The 24,583-nt window shown below is 41.5% G+C and overlaps 2 protein-coding genes across 12 annotated transcripts in view; one reads left to right on the top strand and one right to left on the bottom strand.

The window, feature by feature from the left end:
• The window catches only part of ankrd13a (ankyrin repeat domain 13A), a 33,550-nt gene extending 23,748 nt beyond the window's left edge, over nucleotides 1-9,802 (bottom strand). Inside the window, exons 1-4 of the mRNA XM_080208123.1 lie at nucleotides 9,632-9,802; nucleotides 3,916-4,051; nucleotides 2,088-2,212; nucleotides 471-516 (exon numbers count right to left, since the gene is read on the bottom strand). Of these exons, the coding sequence (XP_080064249.1) occupies nucleotides 471-516; nucleotides 2,088-2,212; nucleotides 3,916-4,051; nucleotides 9,632-9,724 (400 nt within the window). The 5' untranslated portion in view covers nucleotides 9,725-9,802. The remainder of the gene's footprint in view (nucleotides 1-470; nucleotides 517-2,087; nucleotides 2,213-3,915; nucleotides 4,052-9,631) is intronic.
• Nucleotides 9,803-10,400: 598 nt separating this feature from the next.
• Nucleotides 10,401-24,583, top strand: part of git2a (G protein-coupled receptor kinase interacting ArfGAP 2a) — an 85,753-nt gene continuing 71,570 nt past the window's right edge. For all 11 annotated transcript variants that reach the window (XM_080208121.1, XM_080208113.1, XM_080208119.1 and 8 more), the window contains exons 1-2: nucleotides 10,401-10,668; nucleotides 23,477-23,610. In XM_080208121.1, the coding sequence (XP_080064247.1) occupies nucleotides 10,617-10,668; nucleotides 23,477-23,610 (186 nt within the window). In that variant the 5' untranslated portion in view covers nucleotides 10,401-10,616. The remainder of the gene's footprint in view (nucleotides 10,669-23,476; nucleotides 23,611-24,583) is intronic.

The raw sequence follows: 24,583 nt of genomic DNA, 5'->3' as shown, positions 1-24,583 counted from the left end.
AATTGCCTATCAGAGACAAAGCTAAGCAGAAGCAAACATTCATTCCTTTGCACCTCTTGCACCCAGCACAGGTAGAAGCATAGGGATAAGTTGTCTCTCCACTTTCTTGGCTGAAAGAAATGCACATGGTGGCAGGAGAAGAAAAGATCAGATCATTTCTAGAAACACACAATGTTTTGTACTTGAAAGCTCCAACAGTAGGAGATGGCCTATGCTCCCAATGTTCACATTAACCTCATAATCTGAGCGATGCCACTGCCATGGCAAGAATCCAGGTATCATCCTGTATAAAAAAATGCCATATGGATGATAGTCACACTTCAAGTAGTTCATCATCTTAGTAGCTCATTATTAGGGAAGCATTAGCTGACAGTAGTTGACCCTTAAAGCAAGAAATTAATGCCTTCTGCAATAGATTCACTGTCAATTTCGACAGAGAATTAATTCATTTAAAAATGAAGATCACTTACTCCAGCTGGTAAACTCCCATTTCATCTCCACGTAAAAATCAGAAGTCTGTTAAGAAAATATTTTAAATGGATGGGGTTAGGCACATCAAGTATGAAGTATTACAGAATGTATTAAAATAAAAGTACTAAAATTTAGAAAGGGTTGAGTCCTCATGTGGTAATCTCAACATCTAAGAGGCCCAAACAAGTTAATATTATTACAATTTACTATAATAGTCAGCAGATTAAAAGACAATATTTTTATTTAAGTAGTAACTGCTGAGAGATCATTAAAGGAACCAACTAAGACGTATGGCCGAACCAATAGAGTGCCAAAGTAGATTTAGCAATGCAGTCCCATTTTCCTATTCTTAATTATTTTTACTCATTGTAGATTAAGAATTTTTTTGGTAAGGGGACAAAATAATAAATCAGGAAGTGAGGGATATTACTGTTGGGAAATTGACTAAATTCATCTATTGTGGCATCGTATGTTCCTAGGTTCGATGCAGCACGGGTTATAAATCAAGCTTCCACCATACAAACCCAACAATGCATGATTTCACAAAAAGCACTTCACAATTCTGTGCAATATTACCATTTTCCCATACCGATCACCTTTACAATATAATTTTACCTTAATTATCCCAGCAATGCATTTTTTATTCACATCCACCCATGGTCAATTTGCCAAATTTACCCAACTGTGTGCAAAGGCATTTATTTATCATTAAAAATCGGGGCTGAATTTTAGCCTAGTTCCCTCCACAATGCGACTGGCAATAACTTGACTAAAAAAGATGACTGCCCTTTTTAAACCTTATCTACTCAATCATGGAACGCAGGCATTGAGTGCAAGGCCAGCATTTATTGCCCATCCCTGGATACATTTTAGCAGTTGGTGGTGAGCCATCAAATGGACCACTGCAGTCCACATGGTGTAGGTACGTTCACAGTACTATTAGGTAGTAAGTTCCAGGATTCTGTTCCAGTACGATGAAAGAATAGCGATACATTTCCAATTTCCACACATTCAGGATGGTGTGTGGCTTGTAGGTGGAGGTGTTCCCATGCATCTTTGCCCTTCTAGGCAATTGAGATTGGAAGTTTGGGAGATAGTGACGAGGAAGTCTTGACAAGTGATATCCATCTTTCAAAAGCAAGAGCTCCAAAGCAGACAGATCATTTTCTAAGCAGAGTATAGAAGAGTAATATGGGCAATCCCAGTACTCAATGCTTTGAGTTACTGTGCCAAAATCAGGGGCCTCGATTTATCCAAACAGGGAATGATCATCGAGGAAACAAAACACAGGCGTTTAATATTACAAAGGTGGATGGGAACTAAGCAATGCTGTTGCTAAATACAAAGTTATACTATTCTATTGTGCAATCCCTCATGATATAAATTGGAGTTGAGCTGGACAGATCAGGAAAATCCCCAGGACGTGCAGGGCTATGTTTCTCAGACGTTGGGTGCTACAGGAGGTTAAATTTTAAATCAATTTACATTCCAATTTCATTCAGAATACAGAATCACTATGTAAATGATAAATCTCAGTTGAATGACTGGCCTTTAACACACCTAAAAATTTTTATTCATTTCAAGCTTTAATATCATGAATAAGATTTTTTTTTTACCTTTTGTATCCTGCTGAGGAGTTCTGGAACTCCATTCAGCTGTGAATTTATTCGATTGTAATCTCGATACTGAAGAACTTTCTCCAACAGCTCAGGATCTCCGGTGCTGACTGCCTCTTGTAGAACTGAAGAAAATGAGGTATTAAACCAATTATTAGTGATTGAGAATGTACTTACAAGATCCTCTAACACAAGAAAGGAGAGACAAGATTTGTACCTTCTACTGTCCATGGTGTCAAAAAAATTTGGATTTAAGTAACATCTTTAATGCAGTAAAGCATCCCAAGATGTTTCACAGAAGCACTGGCAAACAAAATTTGACACTGAACCACAAAGAAGCATTAGGACAGATGACTAAATGCTTTGTCAAAGCTGAAAAAAATAGATGTGGCTGGTGGAGCAATTAAAAATGTGCAAGGTATCACAAGTAGAGAAGCACAGAAATCTGTGGGATTTCCATACAGAACGAGAGAACAGCCCAAGAGTTTTATGCCAACGTGGCATCCTTTACAATTCAACCTCATATCTTCTCAGCACCAAGATATTTATTGCTGCTGAGGCAGCAGTTGGCACATTACAATCGGGCCCTGGCGCATGAGTCAGGGAACAGAGTCAACTAGGATTCCCTAATAAGACCGTAAGATATAGGAGCAGAAGTAGGCCATTTGGCCCATTTAGTCCCTCTGTCATTCAATGATATCATGACTGATCTGATGTTATAATCCTCAACACTTTCCTACCTGGTCCTCATAATCTATGATTCCCTTATTGATTAAAAATCTGTCTATCTCAGCCTTGAACATACTTAATGACCCAGCCTCTATGGTAAAGAATTCCACAGATTCACTACCCTCTGAGAGAAGAAAGTCCTTCTCATCTCTGTCTTAAATGGACTACCCCTTGGGCAACCCCCACTCATTGCTGCTGGACAGGTCTGCGCTCATCCACTTTGAATCAAAATGAGAAGTGGCTGATCCGCAATGTCAGTTTTATGTCTGGATGTCAAGTCAATAATCTATCCCAGCATCTTCAGATGAGGGAAACAAATGTAAGGGGAAGAAAACTGGAAATTAATCCAATCAATATGGATTGTAGGTAATTTCTAGGCAGTGGCGGTGGCAGTGGGTGGGTGGGGGGGTGTTGTTGCAGGGTGCAGGATAAGACACTCTGTCAGAGGGTCAGTGTAGACCAGAATTGCCTCCCTCGGCACTGTAGGGATTTTATGCTGACCTTACCAGTTCATCCCCTCATTACAGAAGGGTGAAAAGACATCAATTCAAAAACAATAGGTCTACTGATGAACTCAAAGAAGCAAGTCAATTGTCTGTTCAGAAACATTTAAATTCAGGTCTGCTTAGTTAGGCTGCCAGACTTAGTTTTGTTTTGGTTTTCCAGTGGTATTTTGCTCTTGTGCTAGAATTAATATACATCTTGCTGAGGGCAGAAGAAAATCTTTCACTTCTCAGGGCGTTTGCTTTATTGCTGTCCTACTGCGCAACCACAGACTGTTAGGATGTGGCGTAACATGCTCAGTTCCTCACATGACAAGTTTCAGCCTTTCCTGTTATGTCAGATGTTAGGCGCTTTCTGACAGGTTGAGGCAAAAAAATATACAAAAGAGGAGGGAAAAGCAGGGCATCAAATGGCAGCAATGAATTGAATTTTTAAAAAATTCCTTGACTCTTTCTCGGCCTTTTCCAGTCTTGCCTCTTTTTCTTTCTTGTCAAAATGGTGCTTCCCTCCTCAGGAGGCTCTCCCCAGTCCCCACATATCCGACATTGTATTTGGTACAGTGCCTTATGTTGGCTTGCTACTAAGCATTCCTGACCTGTCCATCCCTTGGCATTCTCCTTGTCGACAGAGGCATTGTTCCGAAGCAACATGTTGACACATTCCAAGTGTCCCAGTGAGACAGCGAGATGCAATGGAGTCCGGCCCCGTGGATCAACTGCTTCAATATCATGCTGCATGGGCAAAATGATAGTTAGATATGTTTAAAGTTTAAGTTTATTTATTTATTGTCACAATTAAGGCTTATATTAACACTGCAATGAAGTTACTGTGAACATCCCCTAGTTGCCACACCCCAGCGCCTGTTCAAGTCAATGCACCTAACCAGCATGTCTTGTGGACGGTGGGAGGAAACTAGAGCACCCAGAGGAAACTCACGCAGACACGGGGAGAACGTGCAGACTTCGCACAGTGACCCAAGCCAGGAATCGAACCCAGGTCCCTGGCGCTGTGAGATAGCAGTGCACTGTGCCACCGTGCCGTCCCATGATATGATGAAGATTTTGAATATGGCTCAATGTACAAATGTGGCACAGATCCACGAACTAGGAAAGGTTCAGGTTAAGTCCATGGTCTGTTTTGAGTTAACAGATATAAAATAAGGCAGTGAAACCTGGTCTCAAGCTAGGTGAGTTAAAAAAAATCATAATCTGAGCACTTTTCAATGACTCGTGTTCAAAATATATGTGCATGTGCTGAGGTTTGCTAAGGATTTGATCAAGATCAGTTGCAAATCCCTTCACTCTCTCATAATGTGTTTACACTCATAGTTTAGGCTCACATCTAACTTAAGCTCTTTGGCAAAGACACTTGAAGGATAAAGAGACAAAGGTACAAGAACTTTATAAGAGGTTGTTCAAAGAAGAAATGTTACCAGATGGGAGACATATTGCTAAAATCCTCCTTGGGGCAGCACATAAGCACAGTGGTTAGCACTGCTGCTTCACAGCTCCAGGGACCTGGGTTCAATTCCCGGCTTGGGTCACTGTCTGTGTGGAGTTTGCACATTCTCCTCGTGTCTGCGTGGGTTTCCTCCAGGTGCTCTGGTTTCCTCTCACAGTTCAAAGACGTACAGGTTAGGTCGATTGGCCCTTAGTGTCTTGAGATGTGTAGGTTAGAGGGATTAGCAGGTAAATGTGTGGGGATATGGGTGGGATTGTGGTCAGTACAGTCTTGATGGTTAGATGGTCTCTTTCTTCACGGTAAGGTTTCTATGATTCTATGATTTGAGAATGGTACCTACAGGCTGGATGGCTTCAAATATTACACCACTGCTGAAAAGGGAGACAGATGAACCAAATAAGTACAGTGGTGGGGAAACTTTTAAAGACAATAATCTGAGACACACTCAATTGCCACATGGAGAAACACTGGTTAATAAATAAAAGCTAGCATGGATTTATTAAAGGCAATTGTCCCTGTCAAATATCATTGAGTTATGTTATGTAATAGAGAAGATAGATAAGGGCAGTGTGATTGATGTGTATATTGTTATAATCCAGGTCAGAAACTCCAAAGTATTTTATTAGACCATAAATTTAATACTTTGAACTTTGGCATGGATAAGCACAAGGTGTTTCACTCTGGGCATGATTCAAATGACAAGGGAGCTTCTCTCAAACAAAGTCTACTGAATAAAGAATAAAGTTAACATATAATAAGACAATTAGCAATAACTTTTACCAATTACAAACAAGAAACAACCATGATATTGTATATACTTGACAGCTAAGTGTACTGTTCCAATCAAACAAACCTCTATAAATATACTTAGGTTTAGCACAGAAAGTAAGTATGTTCACGTGATGTTAGATTTTGCTGCTTTCCAACCCCTGCTGTGGATTACTCCTCTGTATATCGAGCTGAAAACGCTGAGGCCTTCCGGCCCTGGGACGTTGCCACTCACACTTTGAGAAGCAAAAGGCATCCCTTGCCTCTAGCTATTAGCTAGTCAGCAACAAGAGCCAAATTTCCAATAACAGGGAGAAAGGTAGAAATACACTGCTTGCAGTCTGGAGTCCTAACAGCCTCTGCTAAACTGAAAGTAACACAGATTTCTCTGGGAAGGAACCACCTGACTCCAAGACATTGTATTAGGCCCAGATTATAAATAAATATTGCTGCAATTATCCTGCCACAGCAACCATAAAATATAACAGCACAGACAGTATGGCAACAATCACAAAAGGCCAGGCCCTCTTAAAAGGACTGCAAGAGACACATGATTAAAATACTTTTCTTAAAGGCACAGTAACATCACAATATTGATGTTTAATTAGGGTTTGAGCACCACATAATACACTTGTCACCAAAATTGAATTCTGTGGATCAAAGGGAGCAATGACAGTGTGGATACAACTTTGGCCAAGGGACAGGAAGAAGGCTGGAGGGAAGTTTGCAGTTGTGTCCCCAAGGGTCATTATTGAAGACCTCTCTGTTTCTTAAAATATATTAACAACCTGAGTTTGGATATGAAGGGCTTACATAATTTCAAAAAGTGCAGATGACAAAAACACAGGAATGTAGTAAACAGCAAGAAGGATAGTAGCAGTTTTCATAAGGATGTAATAAGAATGGAGAAATGACAGACATATGCAGAAGAAATTTACTGCAGCAAAATATGAAATTAGATAACAAAATGCTGGAAAATCTCAGCAGGTCTGGCTGCATCTGTCAAAGTTTTGCCAGCCTTGGCAAAGGGTCATCTGGATTCGAAACATCAGCTCTTTTCTCTCCTTATAGATGCTGCCAGACCTGTTGAGATTTTCCAGCATTTTCTCTTTTGGTTTCAGATTCCAGCATCTGCAGTAATTTGCTTTCATAAAATTAGATATTTTGGAAGGGAAAATGGAAGGCAACATAAACTAAATTGTACCATTTTAAATAGGGTGCAGGAACAGAGAGACTTAAAGGTTTCATTAAACGAACCCTTTGAAGGTAGCAGGGTTAGTTGATCAAGCTGTTAAATAAAGCATGTTGGACCCTAAGCTTTATGAAGAGAGCCATTGGGTATAAAAGCAAGGGCTTTTCCTGTGCAATTCTGGACTCTCTACATCAGGAAGGATTTCAGAGGAAAGTTCTTAGAATAGTACCAGGGATGATGGACTTCAGTTACATAGAGAGACTGGAAAAGTTCTGATTATTTTCCTTAGAGCAGGAGTGCTACAGGGAGATGGCCCAAATGATATGGGGTTTTGATGAGCAAATAGACAGAAAGTGTTTCCACCACCAGGATGGTTAGGAACCAGAAGGCACACATTTAATATAACTATTTAATATGAACCAGAGGGGAGATGAGAAGATTTTATTTTTAAATATAGCAAGTGCATTTCTTGAAAGGATGTGGAAGCAGATTTAGCGGTAGCTTTCAAGAGGGAGTTGGATATAAAGTTGAAGGAAAAAATATGGGGATATGGGAATGAACAGTGTAGTGGAATATTGATGGCTCTTTCACAGAACCAGCACCAAAATGCTGCGCATAATGGCATCTCCTCGTGCTGTTTGATTCTTCAATTTTACCAAGGGGCTAAGTAGAAACACCTTCTGGTAAAGATTGTGAACAAGGTGAGATCAAAAAATGCTCAAGTTTATTTATTGTTGTCACAAGTAGGCTTATAGTAACGCTGCAATGAAGTTACTGTAAACAAAACTCTAGTCACCAAACTCCAGTGCCTGTTTGGATACACTGAGGGAGAACTTAGCATAGCCAATGCATCTAACCAGCACATCTTTCAAACTGTGGGAGGAAACCAAAGCACCCAGAGGAAACTCACGTAGACAAAGGGAGAATGTGCAGATTCTGCACAGTGACCCAAGCTGGGAATCAAACCCAGGTCCCTATGAGGCAGCACTGCTAATCACTGTGCCACTGAGCCATGGATATGGCTCCAGTCATCTCCTTGTCCAACACCTGGGTAAAATCCAAATTCTCCACATCCTTGCTTCTTTCAATCTCCATGATCCTTTCAGGTTTATACCTCTGTGCTTACCCTGTGCCCTAATATTTTAGAAACTTTGACAATTGCTTCTCGAAGCATCAAATAAACATCTTCTATTCTGCAGCTCCCTAAATCAGTATCTCAATCTTGCTACCTCCTTCCTACTTTCAAACCTTTCCTAAACACCCTGGTAAAATACTTGTCCCACTTCTCTTTCTCTCTACAGCTCAGTGTCTATATGTATTCTAATTCAGTGTTTTGTGAATATTCATTAACACAAATTTGGATCGATTTCCCATTCCTCCAATTGTCAAAAGGACAAAAAAGAAAATATTAAGAATGGAGAAAATTGGATGGAAACAAAATAATCATGCAAATACAGATAGAACTATGGATTTACATTTTACCCTCAAGCGTTCGCTACTTATCACTTACATCTTTTTCTTGATTTAGGCAGAGAAAAAGCTAACCTATGTGTTGTTATGATTCAGATCTGATCACAATAAAATGACTTCTGATGGTGGGGAAATAGGGAAATACATGGAAGTACCAGTTACATACATAATTACTAAAATCATGAACAACATTGGCAGAATTTGCCATCTCTTTTAACAATAAACAGACTCCATTATATAGTTGTAGAACTAACTGTAATTTTGTACCATTCCTCTTAGTATCACAGAATTAGTACAGCACCGAAAGAGGCCTTTGGCCCATCGTGTCTGCAAATGAGCATTATGGCTTAGTGCCTTTTCCCCGTACCCCTGCACATTTTTCAATTCAGATAAACACCCAGTACGCTCGTGGTGCCTTGATTGAACCTGACTCCACCCCACTTCCAGGTGGTGCATGCTAGACCCAAACAACTCCTTGTGTGCAAAAGTTTTTTCTCACATCACATCTGCTACTTTGCAAATCACTTTAAATCTGTGCCCTCTCATCCGCAATTCTTTTACGGGTGGGAACAGTTTCTCCCTATCTATCCAGACCCATCATGATTTTGAACATAACAAATAAAATAAAACCTAATAAATAGTGGAGGGGAATTTATGGCTTTTGGAACTGTCCTGTCTTCCCACCTCATTCTGCATAAACATAAAAAGAACACACAGAAACCCTACAGGGCAGAAGGAGGCCATTCAGCTAATTGAGTCTGCACTGACCACAATCCCACCTATTCCCTAACCTCGTAGCCCCACCTATTTACCATTCGTCTTCCTGGCACCAAGGATCAGCTTAGCTTGGCCAATCAACCCAACTCGCCCATCTTTGGAATGTAAATAAAGATGTAAAGATTCGTCTCTCAGGCAACGTATTTTGCTTGTTTTTTTTATAAGGGTAATTTTATGAGAAGGAATGTTTTATTTTTAAATCAAGATGAGAATGCGTGATGGTCTCATATTTCTACGATTCAATCCCCAATCTTCCATACAACTATTCAACTTGAGGAAAAAGCAGTTCCTCTAATCTTGCCTCAAGGTATGTATAAAAGTTGGCTCTAAAACTTCTAGTCCAACAGCTTTCTAAATTAACTCTGAGCATACTGAACACGCCCTACTGCAGTAACATAACTGAACGAAGAGGGGACCCGTTTGTTTACGGGACAGTGAAGCCTTGGATAATTTCAGCTCAGAAAATTCGATCTTCAAGATAGTCATAGCCCCCAAAGAGTAATTTCATCTATAAACACACTCGCGGTAAGCTGTTGGGGGAGGGGGGCGGTTTCCAATAGTTGCTGCGAAGTTGAAATCCTTTCCGATTGTGATCATACCCTGGATGAAGGAAGCCCTTTACCCATTAGTATCAGTGACCTACCTGTTTTAGCTCTTTCTCAGCTTCTCTGTACTGATTGTGCCAGACCAGCAGGTGAAGTTTGTATTTGCTCCTGATGTCTTCCAATGAAGACATCCTAAAGTCCTTTCAGCTTCACCCCGCCCCTGTTTTCCTCCCCAACTCCCCCTCCCTCCCAAGTGAAACGGCGACGGCGGGAGGGGAGAGAAACCAAAATCAAAACTTAAAAACTTCCCCCCCCCGCCTCACCTCCCAAAAAAAAACTTCACAGGAAGAGATAGACAGAAAGGAAATACAATCCGCCCAACCTAGAGGAGAGGGCGGTGAAGACACACTGCCAGTTCTTTAAATATCTGAGTGTCACTTCGCTCTGCTGCGCTCTTTCAAACGGAGAAGTTATAATTATTGCTCCCTGAGCGGTCCTGAAACTTTCTTTCATTTTCTGGAACCAGTAACCATTTCACCACCAGCATCTCCCCCTCCTCCCCGCTGCCACTGTGGTTGGGTCCAAACTCAAGTCGCATGTGTTGCCAGTAGGTAAACAGTGCTGATAGCGATCCTCTCCACAACCGATGAAACAAGGTGTCGACTGACCTTATTCAATCTCATAGTAAATTTAACTAATTTAAATTACTGTCTGGGGGACAGAAATGCTACACAAAAGGGTTTTCCCTCTGAAACCGTGTTTAAATATTTCAGTGCTTCCCCTCCACAAGCCCTGTGTTGGATTCGTCCACCGGCGCATGCGCGGCAGCAGCGGCGGGGGCCGGGCGGTCCTCCGAGATCCCAGGGTGCCATTTTTGGCGTTTGCCAGCCGCTCGAGCTGCAGGCGAGTCTGACAGGAACTGTCGCCGAGCGTTAACTTGGTGCCGATGGCAGCCGGCCGTCAGAACTGAACTGCGCCACCTCCGATTAAAGTTCAGCCTTTTTCTATATATATATATTTTTGTACTTCAGCGCGTATTAAAAATCCAGATTGTAAGGTAGAGTTGACCAACTGTCTCTGTCCATGTCGAAAAGGTTGAGGAGTAACGACATCTGCGCCGACTGCAGCGTCCCCGGTAAGTCCAGCCACTGGCTGCCTCGGGCGGGCGAGGGGGGAGTGGGAGGGAAGCAGAGAATGGGCCCTTGTTTAAAATAAAAGTTAAAAACACAACGGAGGCTTAGTGTGCTGAGAGTGGGAGAGGAAATGCAGACAAACCCCGATCCTGTGATGTACACACACACACACAGAGGAAGTGAGAGAGTCTAAAGATGCACAAAAACTACAGCCCGTCCAGGCTACAGTCAGGAAATATCCAGCGCCGGTTAGTGTTCTTTCATTTCCTCTCGTCCCACTCTTCCTCTCTCTCTCTTATGGAACCCTATTACAAAAACTCATGTTTCTTTTTTAACTACAAAGAACCAACCATTCGTAGCACTCACTTCCTCAAACTTGTGGCCTCCATCCACTTCGCACAACTCAGGCTTTAGCTGTTAACTATTTGCTTTTTATTCATATCAAAGATGTGGGTTGTCTAGTTTAAAGTTTATTTATTAGTGTCATAAGTAGGCTTACATTAACACTGCAATGAAGTTACTGTGAAAAATTCTCTAGTCGCCACACTCCGACGCCTGTTCGGGTACGCTGAGGGAGAATTTAGCATAGCCAATGCATCTAACCAGCATGTCTTTCAGACTGCGGAAGGAATCTGGAATACCCTGAGGAAACCCATGCAGACATGGGGAGAACGTGCAGACTCCACACATGCACTGACTCAAGCCTGTAGGTGGGGACAGTGGCACAGTGGTTAGTTCTGCTGCCTCACAGTACCAGCGACCTGGGTTTGATTCCTGGTTTGGGTGACTCTCTGTGGGAGTCTGCACATTCACCCCTTGACTGTGTGGGTTTCTTCTGGGTGCTTGATTTCCTCCCACAGACTTGAGTTTTCCCAGCTAGGAATCGAACAGGGTCCCTGGTGCTGTGAGACAGCAGTATTTGCCACTGTGCTGCCCAGAGATTGGGTTCTGTATGTTATCAAATGTCCAGGACACCATATTTCTGTTTGCTTGTAGATGTGTATTCCATTCGCTCTGAACAGCCACTTGTAAATTCTGTACTTGTCATTCCCGCCGCCCCCCCCCCGTAGTATTGATTCAGTATTGTGTCACTCTTTGTACATTAATGCAATATATTTTCTGTAAGATTAGCACACTTTCCTTTATGTATCAGATGATATTGGAGAAGTTGACCAATTCCTACAAGTGTATTAATATTTATTTTGATTTGATTTATTATTGTTACATGTATTAAAATACAGTGAAAAGTATTGTTTCTTGCATGTTATACAGATAAAGCATGCTGTTCATAGAGAAGGAAACGAGAGAGTGCAAAATGTAGTGTTACAATCATAGCTAGGGTGTAGAGAAAGATCAATTTAAAGCAAGGTAAGTCCATTCAAAAGTCTGACAGCAGCACATAAGAAGCTGTTCCTGAGTCGATTGGTATGTGACCTCAGACTTTTGTATCATTTTCCTGACGAAAGAAGGTGGAAGAGAGAATGTCCAGGGTACATGGGATCCTTAATTATGCTGGCTGCTTTGTCGAGGCATCAGGAAGTGTAGACAGAGTCAGTGGATGGGAGGCTGGTTTGCATGATGGATTGGGCTATATTCATGACCTTTTGCAGTTCCTTGCAGTCTTGGGCAGAGCAGGAGCTATACCAAGCTGTGATACAACCAGAAAGGATGCTTTCTATGTTGCATCTGTAAAAGTTGGTGAGAGTCGGAGCTGACATGCCAAATTTCCTTTGTCTTCTGAGAAAATGGAGGCATTGGTGGGCTTTCTTAACTATAGTGTTGGCATGGGGGGACCAGGACAGGTTGTTGGTGATCTGGACACCTAAAAACTTGAAGCTCTTGACACTTTCTACTTTGTCCCCATTGATGTAGACAGGGGCATGTTCTCCTTTACATTTCTTGAATTCAATGACAATCTCGTTCATTTTGTTGACATTGAGGGAGAGATTATTGTTGCTGCACCAGTTCACCAGATTCTCTATCTCATTCCTGTACTCATCATTGTTTGAGATCCAATCCATGTCGATGGTGTCGTCAGCAAACTTGAAAATCAAATTGGAGGGGAATTTGGCCACACAGTCATAAGTGTATAAGGAGTGTAGGAGGGGGCTGAGAATGCAGCCTTGCAGAGCACCGATGATGAGGAGGATCATGGAGGAGGTGTTGTTGCCTATCCTTACTGATTGTGGTTTACTGATTTACGGGAATCCCATGTAAAATATGCATTGTACAAATAAGTAGCTTTAGGGGTGGCACAGTAGCACTGCCACCTCACAGCACCAGGGATCTGGTTTCAATTCCTGGTTTGGGTCATTGTCTGTGTGGCGTTTACATGTTCTCTCTATGTCTGCAAGGGTTTCCTCACACAGTGCGAAAGAAGTGCTGGTTAGGTGCATTGGCCATGCTAAATTCTTCCTCAATGTACCCAAATAGGTGCCGGAATGTGGCAATTAGGGGATTTCACAGTAACTTAATGGCGATGTTAATGCCAACCTACTTGTGATGAATAAATAAACTTATATCAATTACAAATATAACCTAATGTAGATTAAATCACTTGTGAACTTTATCATGATGAAAATCTACTTGTGTTTTCCCTTCAAAGCAATGACAATGTTCATTACTAATTAATATTTTTGTCAGGTCTTTAAAATTGCAGATATAAAAACAGAAAAGTATTGGGAAAACTCAGGTCTGGCAGCATCTATGTTGAGAGAAACAGAACTAATGTTGCAAGCCTGTACAGACTCAAAACATTAACCGTGCTCTCCCAACACAGATGCTGCCAAACCTGCTGAGTGTTTCCAGCGTTTTCTATTTATAATTCAGATTTCTGGCATCTGCAGTATTTTGCTTTAATTTAAAATTGCACATTGTTCAATACTGTAAATTGCAAAATGCATTTTTCAATAACTGGTCAGCCAGTTGTCTATAGCTACAGTAACAGATAGTACTCCCCTCTAGTGTTGAGTAATGAGGCAGTTATAACAATTTATGAAGTTACATTAAAGGAATTGACATTTGTTATATTTTGTGTCTCCTCCTCCATTCCCACCCTTCTGCTGTTGCTAAGTCATCAGACTGCTTGAGTGACATCCAGTGATGAAATTTTCTCCAATATAGAAAAAAATGAAGACATTGTCTTCAGTCTCTGTTACAAACTCCATTCTCTTGCTACCAATTGCACTTTTTCCTGATAATCTCAATGTCACATTTGATCCCAAGTTAAGCTTTTGACCACATGATGCCCCATCACTACGACTGCCTATTTCCACCAATGTACCATCACACAATTCTGCCTCTGCCTTTGCTCATCTGCTGCTGAAAACCTCCTGTGTGCCTTTATTACCTCCAGACTTGGCTATCCCTGTGAACTCCTAACCAACCAGCCTCCTATATTCTATCCTTCCTAAACTTGAGTTCAGCTAAAACTCTGCTGTTTGTATGTTTTCAGTCATATTAATATCCATCATTTCTGTGCTTGCTGACCTTCATTGGTTTCCAGTCGAGCAACATTCAGTTTTAAAATTTTCATCCTTGTTTTCAGGCTCCCTCTTAGCTTTGCCCTACTGTATCCCTGTAACCACCTCCAGCCCCACTACCTTTTTGAGTATCTGCATCCATTAAATTTTAGCCTCTTAAGCCAATCCAATTTGAATTGCTGCACCATTGATGCCTGTGTCTTTAGCTGCCTCGGCACCTAAGCTTTGGAATTAAAAGAACAAAGAAAAGTTCAACATAGGAACAGGACCTTCGGCTCTCCTAGCCTGTACCGATCATGATGCCCTAATTAAACTATAAAAACCTTCTGCCCTTACTCAGACCATAACCCTCTAATCCCTCCCTATTCATGTCCCCATCCAGATGCCTCTTAAATGTTGCTAATGTGCTTGCTTCCACCGCCCCCTCTGGCAGTGTGTTCCAGGCACCTGTTACGCTGCTTGAAGGCCCCCAACACATCTACCTTAAACTCTCACCTTGAACCTGTGCCGCCTTGTAATTGACACTTCCACCCTGGTGACACGATGGCACAGTGGTTAGCAGTGCTGCCTCACAGTGCGAGGGACCCAGGTTCGATTCCCGGCTTGGGTCACTGCCTGTGTGAAGTCTGCACGTTCTCCCCCATGTCTGTGTGGGTTTCCTCCAGATGCTCCAGTTTCCTCCCACAGTCGAAGGACATGCTGTTAGGTGCATTAGCCATGCTAAACTCTCCCTTAGTGTACCCGAACAGGTGCTGGAGTGTAGTGACTAGGGAATTTTCACAATAACTTCATTGCATTCTTAATGTAAACCTACTTGTGACACTAATAAATAAACTTCAACTGGGAAAAAAACCTCTGACTATCCACCCTATCAATGTCTGTTGCACTGATAAGCGAGGGGATTAAGGGTTATGGGGAGAGGGCAGGAATGTGGAACTGAGCCACGACAGATCAGCCATGATCTTATTGAATGGCGGGGCAGGCTCGAAGGTTGATGGGTTTTTGATAAGCAAGGGGATCAAGGGTTATGGGGAGAGGGCGGGAATGTGGAACTGAGCCACGACAGATCAGCCATGATCTTATTGAATGGCGGGGCAGGCTTGAAGGGCTAGTTGACCTACTCCTGCTCCTGTTTCTTATGTTCTTATGTACTTCATTAGACCGCTAACACGTCTCTCTTCAGCCTCCTTGTTTGTAATGAAAACAATCCTACTTTATTCAACCTCTCCTCATAGTCAACGCCTCGAGACTGGGCAACATCCCAGTGAATCTCCTTTGTGTCTCTCCAAAGCTTCCACTTCCTTCTGGTAACGTAGCGATCAGAACTGCATGCAATACTCCAAATGCGGCCATTTCTTCCCTAAACCGCTCCTTCCTTCCTTCCTGCATTAAGACACTCCTTAAAACCTACTTCTTTGACCAAACTAGTATTTACTTGTGAGGTTTGATGTCAAGTTTTATGTTTATAATACTCCTGTGTTATACCTTGGGGCATTTCATTATGTTAAAAGTATTGTACAAGTACCAGTTGTTGTTCTATAACAATCATTTCAAATTTCAAGATTAAAAGAGACTCTACAAATTCTGAAAATATAAAATTTTTAAAAAGCTGAACGAGAAAAATGGATGATGATTGATTGAAATCCTTCATCACTGTGCTGTATTTTAAATTTAAGTACTTTTATTTTGTTTAATTAGAAACTTCATGTGGCTACACCAATTTTACATTTCTGAACTTGGTAATCTGTTTTGTCTTTGGTAAGCTTGGTAATCGGGGTCCTTGTGCATGAGTCGCAAAAACCCAGCTTGCAGGTGCAGCAGGTGGTCAGGAAGGCGAATGGGATGCTGGCCTTCATAGCGAGGGGGATTGAATATAAAAGTAGGGAGGTCTTGCTGCGGCTGTATAGGGCATTGGTGAGGCCGCAGCTGGAGTACTGTGTGCAGTTTTGGGTGCCGTACTTACGCAAGGATATTTTGGCCTTGGAGGGAGTGCAGAGGAGGTTTACTAGGCTGATGCCAGAGTTGAGGGGGTTGAGCTATGAGGAGAGGCTGAATAAACTAGGCTTGTACTCGTTAGAGTTTAGAAGAATGAGGGGAGATCTCATTGAGACATATAAGATGATGAATGGGATGGATAGGATAGAGGTGGAGAGACTCTTCCCGCTCAGAAAGGACAGTAGGACTAGTGGGCACAGCCTCAAGATAAAGGGGGGGCGGTTTAGAACGGAGTTGAGGAGGAACTTCTTCACTCAAAGGGTGGTGAATCTCTGGAATTCTCTGCCCGTTGAGGTGGTGGAGGCTGCCTCGCTAAATATTTTTAAGACACGGGTTGATGGGTTTTTGATAAGAGAGGGGATTAAGGGTTATGGGGAGAGGGCGGGAATGTAGAACTGAGCCATGACGGATCAGCCATGATCTTATTGAATGGTGGGGCAGGCTCGAAGGGCTGAATGGCCTACTCCTGCTCCTATTTCTTATGTTCTTATGTTTTTCTAATGCAACATGGCTGGTCATTGTGCATTTTAAGTAGTTTACTAATATTTGAATGTAGTTGTCTTCAGTTGTGAAACCTTTGATCTGAAGATAAATTATTTTTAAGGCTTTTGGTTCTGGTGAATGTGGGTAAGCTGCCGTGATTGGGAGAGAAAAACAGCTCTTGGACAACCTAACAGGTTTGCAGTACTGCTGTCAGGAAAGGACAAGAACTAGAGTTCGGCCCACTTCCCAGCTAAAGAGAAAACATAGAACATTACAACACAGGAACAGGCCTATGGCCCACCGAGCCTGTGCTAATATGTGGAGGTTTCTATCTCTCAGTTTATTCCTTGTTGATGTGTCTATCAATGTTGCTAGCATGCCTGCTTCCACCACCACCTCCATTGGCACTATGTTCAGGTGCCCACCACCCTCTGTGTGGAAAAACTATCCTTGCACACCCCTCCTTAAATGCACCATCTCTCACTTTGGACCTGTGCCCTCTTGTAGTCAACCCTGGGGAAAAAGTCTCTGACTTATCATTCTATTCATGATATTCATTCTATTCTCTCATAATTCTGTAGACCTCTATCAGGTCGCCGCTCAGCCTCTGATTTTCCAGTGAAAACAATCCGAATTTATCCAACCTCTCCTCATAGCTAAAACCCTCCAGAACATCCTGGTAATCCTTCTTTGCACCCTCTCCAAAGCAACCATGTCCTTCTGGTAGTATGATGACCAGAACTGCACGCTGTTTTCCAAATGCAGTGTAACTAAAATTTTATACAGCTGTAACATAACTTGCCAACTTTTATATTTGATGCCCTGGCTGATGAAGGCAAATGTTACCGAATGCCACCTTGGCCACCTTATCCACCAGTGTTGCCACTTTTAGGGATCTGTCAACATCTATGTTCCTAAGGGTTCTGCCATTTACTATATAATCCACACTTGAATTTGATCTTCCAAAATGCATCACCTTGCATTTGTCTAGATTGCTCTCCATCTGCCATTTCTGTTCCCAAGTCTGCAATCTAAAGTTGAATGTATCTGCTGTCTTAGGAGTTAGCTACCAGCAAATGTTACACAAGTTGAGGTGGCAAACTGGATATGTCAATATTTTTATTTGCCTTTACAGTATAGGAAACCTAGATGACCTCAGTTGCCAAGTTTTGCATTGAAGAAAGTCTTGAAAGAATTGTATTTGTATAATAATTTTCACGACCACCAACTGTTTCAAATTGATTTACATAAATTGAATAGGTTAGTCACGGATGTAATATAGGATATGTGGTACCCGTTTTGCCCTCATTATTGTTTGTGGAAATTTATTATGATAACTGTTAGTTTGTGATTTAGAATAAGGGATTATGAGTGGCCGAGACACTGGGGGATAGCTTCACTGCTCTTCTTTGAAATAGTGCCATGGGACCTTTGACATCCAATTAAGCAGGCAGATAGAGCCTCAGTTTAATGTCTCAACTGAAAGAGTGTGCCTCCGACAGTGCAGCATACCCTTAGTACGGCATTGGAGTATCTGTCTTAATTTTTGTGCTCAAAATCTGGAGTGGGACTTGAACCTGGTTTCAGTTGGATTTCAGCAAACAGTTATGGCCATGTAAACATTTTATACCATTTCCTCCTGAATTATGGACAAACCTAAACAATAATTACTAACCGTGTGCTTTAAAATGTTGGTTAGGTATGGAAAATGCATTCTGAGCTACATAGTAGGGTGTTGGTAACAAATCTGCCACTGGTGAAGTAATTTGAGGTCATGCATTACACGTATCCCACAAAAAGTGGCACTGTGTTACTTTGAAAGGCATTGGTTTAAATATACTTTCCTCAGCCCACCCATATAATATCACTACACTAAATAATCCTAATGCTGTGTCTATACCACTGTTTCAAAGCACTTCTTTAATTTCTTCATGGGATATGTGCATCACTGACAACAAATGGTAATATAGTTCCAAGTCAGGATAATGAGTGAGTTGGAGGGAATCTTGCAGGAGTTGCCATTCCCATGTCCTGCATGGTAATGGCAAAACACTATTGTTTTTCTGATGGGTACAATAGACTCTCTGGTGCATGGCCTCATATACAAATGTTTTTGAGCATTGCGATGTGCACAAAACATATCATCTGGCGTTCTTGCACTACTTAGAACTGAAATAAAAACAAACAGTTCACATCAGTACATTCACTTAAAAAAAATTGTAGACTTGTGGCATGTATTAGCTTGTAGCTTTTGGTGAGATTTTAGATGAATTTTTTTATTAGAATTTAGTTTCTGCAGAAGTCATGCAGTGCCAAAAAACTCCTTGTTGACTTCTGTCAGACAGTGAATCATTGACAGAAGTTAGAGGATAATGTAACCCTTTGCAACATGTCTGATCAATCACTATGTTCTGCTTAGAAAAGGTCAAGAAGGTGACTAAGACATTTCTTCATGATCATAATGACTTATTGTCTTCAAGGCTCTGCTTGCTTAAGTAGAACTCTGTCATAGCCAGGATTCCTGGCAGAAATGCATTCGTGTAGGCACCTTGCTAACTTGTCAGTTAATCCCTTGAGCAACGTCAATTTGAGGATTTTTACATGTTGGGCTTCAAGTTATTTAATTACCTGCTCTCCAACCATCCATTCGTCCTAATACAAAGTTAGTGCATAAACGTAAAAGGAAATCGAGACCCACCTGGTGGGGTGGAAATGGTAAGCTTGCAAAATAAAAAAAAAATTTTATGTCCAACTTTTAAGACATTACTGAGCATATATTGTTTTTGGCATATTTCAAGCTTGACATGGTGATCTTGAATTCTGCTTCATTACAAATCCATTACTGAGCATAGAAACTGGAGAGACTTAAGTTTGTTAGTTCATATATTATATGAGCAGAATTAGAGCATTTGGCCCTTTGAGTTCACTCTGCCATTTGATCATGGCTGATGTGTTCCTCATCCCCATTTTCTGCTTTCTCCCCATAAACCTTCAACCCATTACCAATTAACAATCTGTTTAACTTCCCCTTATATTTACTCTGTCTCAGCATCCACTGCACTTTGGGGTTGTGAATTCCACAGATTTAGAACTCTTTGTGAGAAGTAGTTTCTCCTCAACTCTATTTTAAATTTGCTACCACTTTTCATAAAACTATGACCTTTCATCCTAGGATATCCCACCAGTGGAAGCATCTGCTCTACATCTACTTTATCTATATCTTCCATCATTTTGTATACCTCAATTTGATCTTCCCTCATTCTTCTAAATTCCAGAGAGTGTAGATCTAAACTGTTGAATCTCTCTTCATACAATAAAACCCCTCATCTCTGGAATCAATCCATTGAACCTCCTCTGAACTGCCTCCAATGTCACTACATCCCACCTCAAATAAGGGTACCAACACGGTGCACAATACTCCAAGTGCAATCTCACCAATGCCTTGTATAGTTGCAACAATACTTAGAACACTAAGAACATAGAACACTACAGCACAAACAGGCCCTTCGGCCCACAATCTGTAACCCCCAATCCCATTAAATCCCATATACTCATCCAAAAGTCTTTTAAAAGACCCCAGTGAGTTCGCCTCTACCACCACCGGCAGCCGATTCCACTCACTCACCACCCTCTGAGTGAAAAACTTACCCCTAATATCTCCTCTGTACTTGCTTCCCAGCACCTTAAACCTGTGTCCTCTTGTAGTGACCATTTCGGCCCTGGGAAATAGCCTCCCAGAATCCACCCTATCTATTCCTCTCAACATTTTAAAAACCTCTATCAGGTCATCTCTCAACATTCGTCTCTCTAGGGAGAAGAGACCTAGCTCCCTCAACCTATCTTCATAAGGCATGCCTCCCAATCCAGGCAACATCCTTGTAAATCTCTTCTGCACTCTCTCAATACTTCCTCGCTGTTATATGCTGTTCCTTTAACTATAAATGCCAACGTTCCATTTGCTTTCTCTATTATCTGGTATACCTTTCTGTATCTCATGAATGAGGACATCTGGATCCCTCTGCACCAGAGCACCCCGAAGTCTCTCTCCATTTAGATAATAAGTCGCCTTCCCATTTTTCTGGCCAAAATGCATGACTTCACACTTATTCATGTTAAACTCCATCTGCCACATTTTGGCCCATTCTCCTAACCAATCTATATCCATTTGTAAGATTCTTATTTCCTCATTGCAACTGACTGTCCCACCTATTTTTATGTCATCTGCAAATTTGGCTGTAGAGCCTTCTATCCCTGTATCCAAGTCATTAATATAGATTGTAAAAGTTGAGGCTCAAGGATCAAACCCTGTGGCACCCCATTAGTTACTTTTTGCCATCCAGAAAAAAAGTTATCCCAACCCTCTCTTCCGTCTAGCGGTGTGTCACCTATCCAAGCTAATAAATTATCCCTACTTCCATGCGATCTAACCTTGAGTTAACCTTTTGTGCGACACCTTATCAAACGCCTCCTGAATTCCAGATATACTACGTCTACAGGGTCCCCATTATCCACTGTGCTTGTTGCATCCTTGAAGAACTCTAGCAAATTAGTCAAACATGATTTGCCTTTCTTAAAAGCATGCTGCTTTGATGGATAACGTTTTAACTTTCCAAATGTCCTGATATTGCTTCCTTGATAATTGATTAACACTTTCCCAACAACAGATGTTAAACTAACTGGCCTGTAATTTCCAGATTTTGAGTCCCACTTTATAAGGGTGTTACATTAGCATTTTTTGAATCCGTTGGCACCTTTCCTGTGTCCAGGGAATTTTGAAATATTATAACCAATGGATCCACTATCTCCACCACCACTTCCTGTAATACCCAAGGATGTAGGCCATCAGATCTGCTGAGATTTTCCAGCATTTTCTCTTTTGTTCCATATAATGGCATTGCCATTTACCTACTGCTTGTCGTTCTAGATGGTAGCAATTGTGACATTGCAACAGTTTCTTGGTACACCTGAATAGGCAAAAGATGGTGAGTTTAACAGCTCATTGAAATATAATACCTTGACAATGCAGCACTCTTTCAGTACTGTACTGCACTGTCTGCCTAACAGACAGCATCAGAGATTGAGGATGGAAGTGACAGGTTAGAGATGAGGCTGTGCTCAGATATTGAAAATTAGAGATATATTTGTACTTCTGCTGGGTTGTCTACACTCAGATTGAAGCAGAAACCTGTCATGATGGTAGAAAGCCATAATCCTGCACATTTGCCATGCCTAACCCACCTAATTTACATATTTTTGAACTGTGGAAGAAAGCTGAGCACCCAGAGGAAACCCACACAGACACGGGGAAAACATGCAAACCCCATACAGGCAGCACCCAAGGCCAGAATCGATCCTGGGTCCCTAGTGCAGTGAGGCAGCAGTGCTAACCACTGTGTGACCATGCCGCCTGTAATAGTACTGTTTAACATTGGCAAGCCCAAGGCTATCTCTTGCCAGAAACCCAGTATCTGGCCCTCTCCACTGGCCTGCAGATTTGCAAATTTTTTAAAAATTAATTTACGGGATGTGGACATCGACTAGGTCAGCGTTTATTGCCCATTCCTAATGCCCTTGAGAAGGTAGTTGTAGCTGTTTTCTTGAACCACTGCAATCCCTGAGGTGTAGATATATTCACAGTGGTGTTAGGGAGAGAATGCCAGAATTTTGGCCCGGTGACAGTGAAGGAACGATGATATTTTCAAGTGAGGATGATGAATGTCTTGGAGGGGAACATCGAGGTAGTGGTGTTCCCAGATAGCTGCTGCCCTTGTTCTTCTAGATGGTAGTGTTGATGTGCTGGGAAAGTGCTGCCTAAGGAACCTTGGTGAGTTCCTGCAGTGCATCTTGCAGATGGTACACATTGCTGCCCATGTTTGTCAGTGGTGGAGGGATTGAAAGTTTGTGTTGTACTGTAAATATTCTTGTAGTGACATGTTGTGGGGATAGTATTGACATCAGAAATGTCATAGATAACAGGAAAATCAATGCAATGTGGAAACCAATTATTTGGTTTAGGTAGATTTCTCTGCCCCCTCAATTCTAATTACACAATACTGGCATGAATTCTGTGGATCAAGTTAACTTTTTGCCTGGGATGAGGAAGCAATGCCGCCAAACTATTTTTATCTTGTATATAACAAAGCAAGTATGACTGTCAAATGGACAATTTAAGCCTTTTGCCGAGTACTCTAGTAAGTTTAATCAATTTGGTAAGAAAATATGTTTTTATCAGCTAAATCCAAAAAGCAGAGCTTGTTTTAATTCATTTTTCAATGGTTACTAACATTACTTTCTGTGTACTAACTGAATCAAGAGTGCTAAATTCTAGATCCATTTGTAGAACTGTTTCCTCTCATGACTGGATTAAGACGTATTGCCCGTGATACTTATCTGTATAATACAAACTAGGTGCCATTTAAACCACCTTTTACAATGCAGTGAAATCCTGCAAAAGAATATGCTGATCGAACAGTAAACTTGATAATCTGCTATTTTGGGATTGAGATATGTGAGCAATTATATGACCATGTTCCTGTCTGAAAAAGATGACCATGTTCCTGTCTGAAAAAGATAACCAAGTGTTGGATTTTTACAAAGTATTTAATGTTTTCCTGAATATTAAGGTATTCCTGATATGAGCAATAATAAATTTCTGATAAAAGTTGCAGTTAGTTTTTTTGTTGGTTTCTATCAGAATCAGGACTTTAAATCTGCAAGTTTGTTTTCCTTTGCTTTACATGGAAATATTGCTTATTTTTAGGTTGACTTTGTTTTTGCTGTTTTGAAGCTTGTCAAGGTGTCTGGAAATTGATGTAGCAATTAAATAACATATATATTGTTTCTGTCCCAGATCCTCGCTGGGCATCAATAAACAGAGGTGTTCTGATTTGTGATGACTGCTGCAGTGTACACCGCAGTCTGGGCCGGCATATATCTCAGGTACGACACCTGACACACACACCATGGCCTCCCACCCTGCTACAGGTAAGGAACATTTTGTTATGTAATCATATTCTTGTAGAGTACAGGTTTGCTGCAAAAGTTCAGTTGCTAGCTCGATGAATCCCTGACTATGTCCGATATCGTTGTATACAAAATCAAGCTGGAGTAGTAGTTGATGAGGTCTCCTCGAACAGAATTACCAGTTCATAGAATAGAATCCCTACAGTGCAGAAAGAGGCCATTCGGCTCATCGAGCCTGCACCGACAACAATTCCACCCAAGCCCTATCCCCATAACCCCACATGTTTACCCTGCAAATCTCCCTGATACTATGGGGCAATTGAGCACGGTCAATCAACCTAACCAGCACATCTTTGGAGTGTGGGAGGAAACTGGAGCACCTGGAGGAAACCCATGCAGACACAGGGAGAATGTGCAAACTCCACACACTCACCCGTGGCCAGAATGAACCCAGCTCCCTGGCGCTGTGAGGCAGCAGTGCTAACCACAGTGAGGAGAAGAGTCTCTAAGCTAGTTCTGGGAAATGCCTCCCTGTACATAGGAGCCTACCCACTTGAATCTCTTGCTGGCCATAATTATGTTTTGTTCAATATTTGATCTCATAATTTTTGTGATAGGAACAGCTACGTCTCAACAAAGGTGGGAAAATTGGAAGGTGAGTTACTTGGGATATCCCTCGTGTATTCCTGGTGGCTGATAGCAGTATTACTAGCAGGAATCAGGGAACAGATTGTTTACCCAGAATGGAGGAGTAAAATGGCATATGCGGTGGTTGGGTTGGACTACTGGCTTCAGAGGACTGGCAATCCCAAACTACTCTGTTCTATTTGTGTTTATATTTCCATTTATGAGCTGTTAAATTTTGTACAAAAGCCAGTGTTTTTTTAATGTTGTTGCCTCATTGGCGGACAATTCTTAGCCAGTAACTTGAGAGAAATGAAAATTAATGGGAACATGATGTGAACTTTATATGTGGCTTCTGAGTAATCGTAGT

The sequence above is a fragment of the Carcharhinus amblyrhynchos genome, chromosome 20 (assembly GCF_965287045.1).
Source record: "Carcharhinus amblyrhynchos chromosome 20, sCarAmb.v2.hapA, whole genome shotgun sequence".
NCBI lineage: Eukaryota > Metazoa > Chordata > Chondrichthyes > Carcharhiniformes > Carcharhinidae > Carcharhinus > Carcharhinus amblyrhynchos.
The sequence above is the reverse complement of the archived record's forward strand: the minus strand, read 5'-3'. Positions and strand labels throughout refer to the sequence as shown.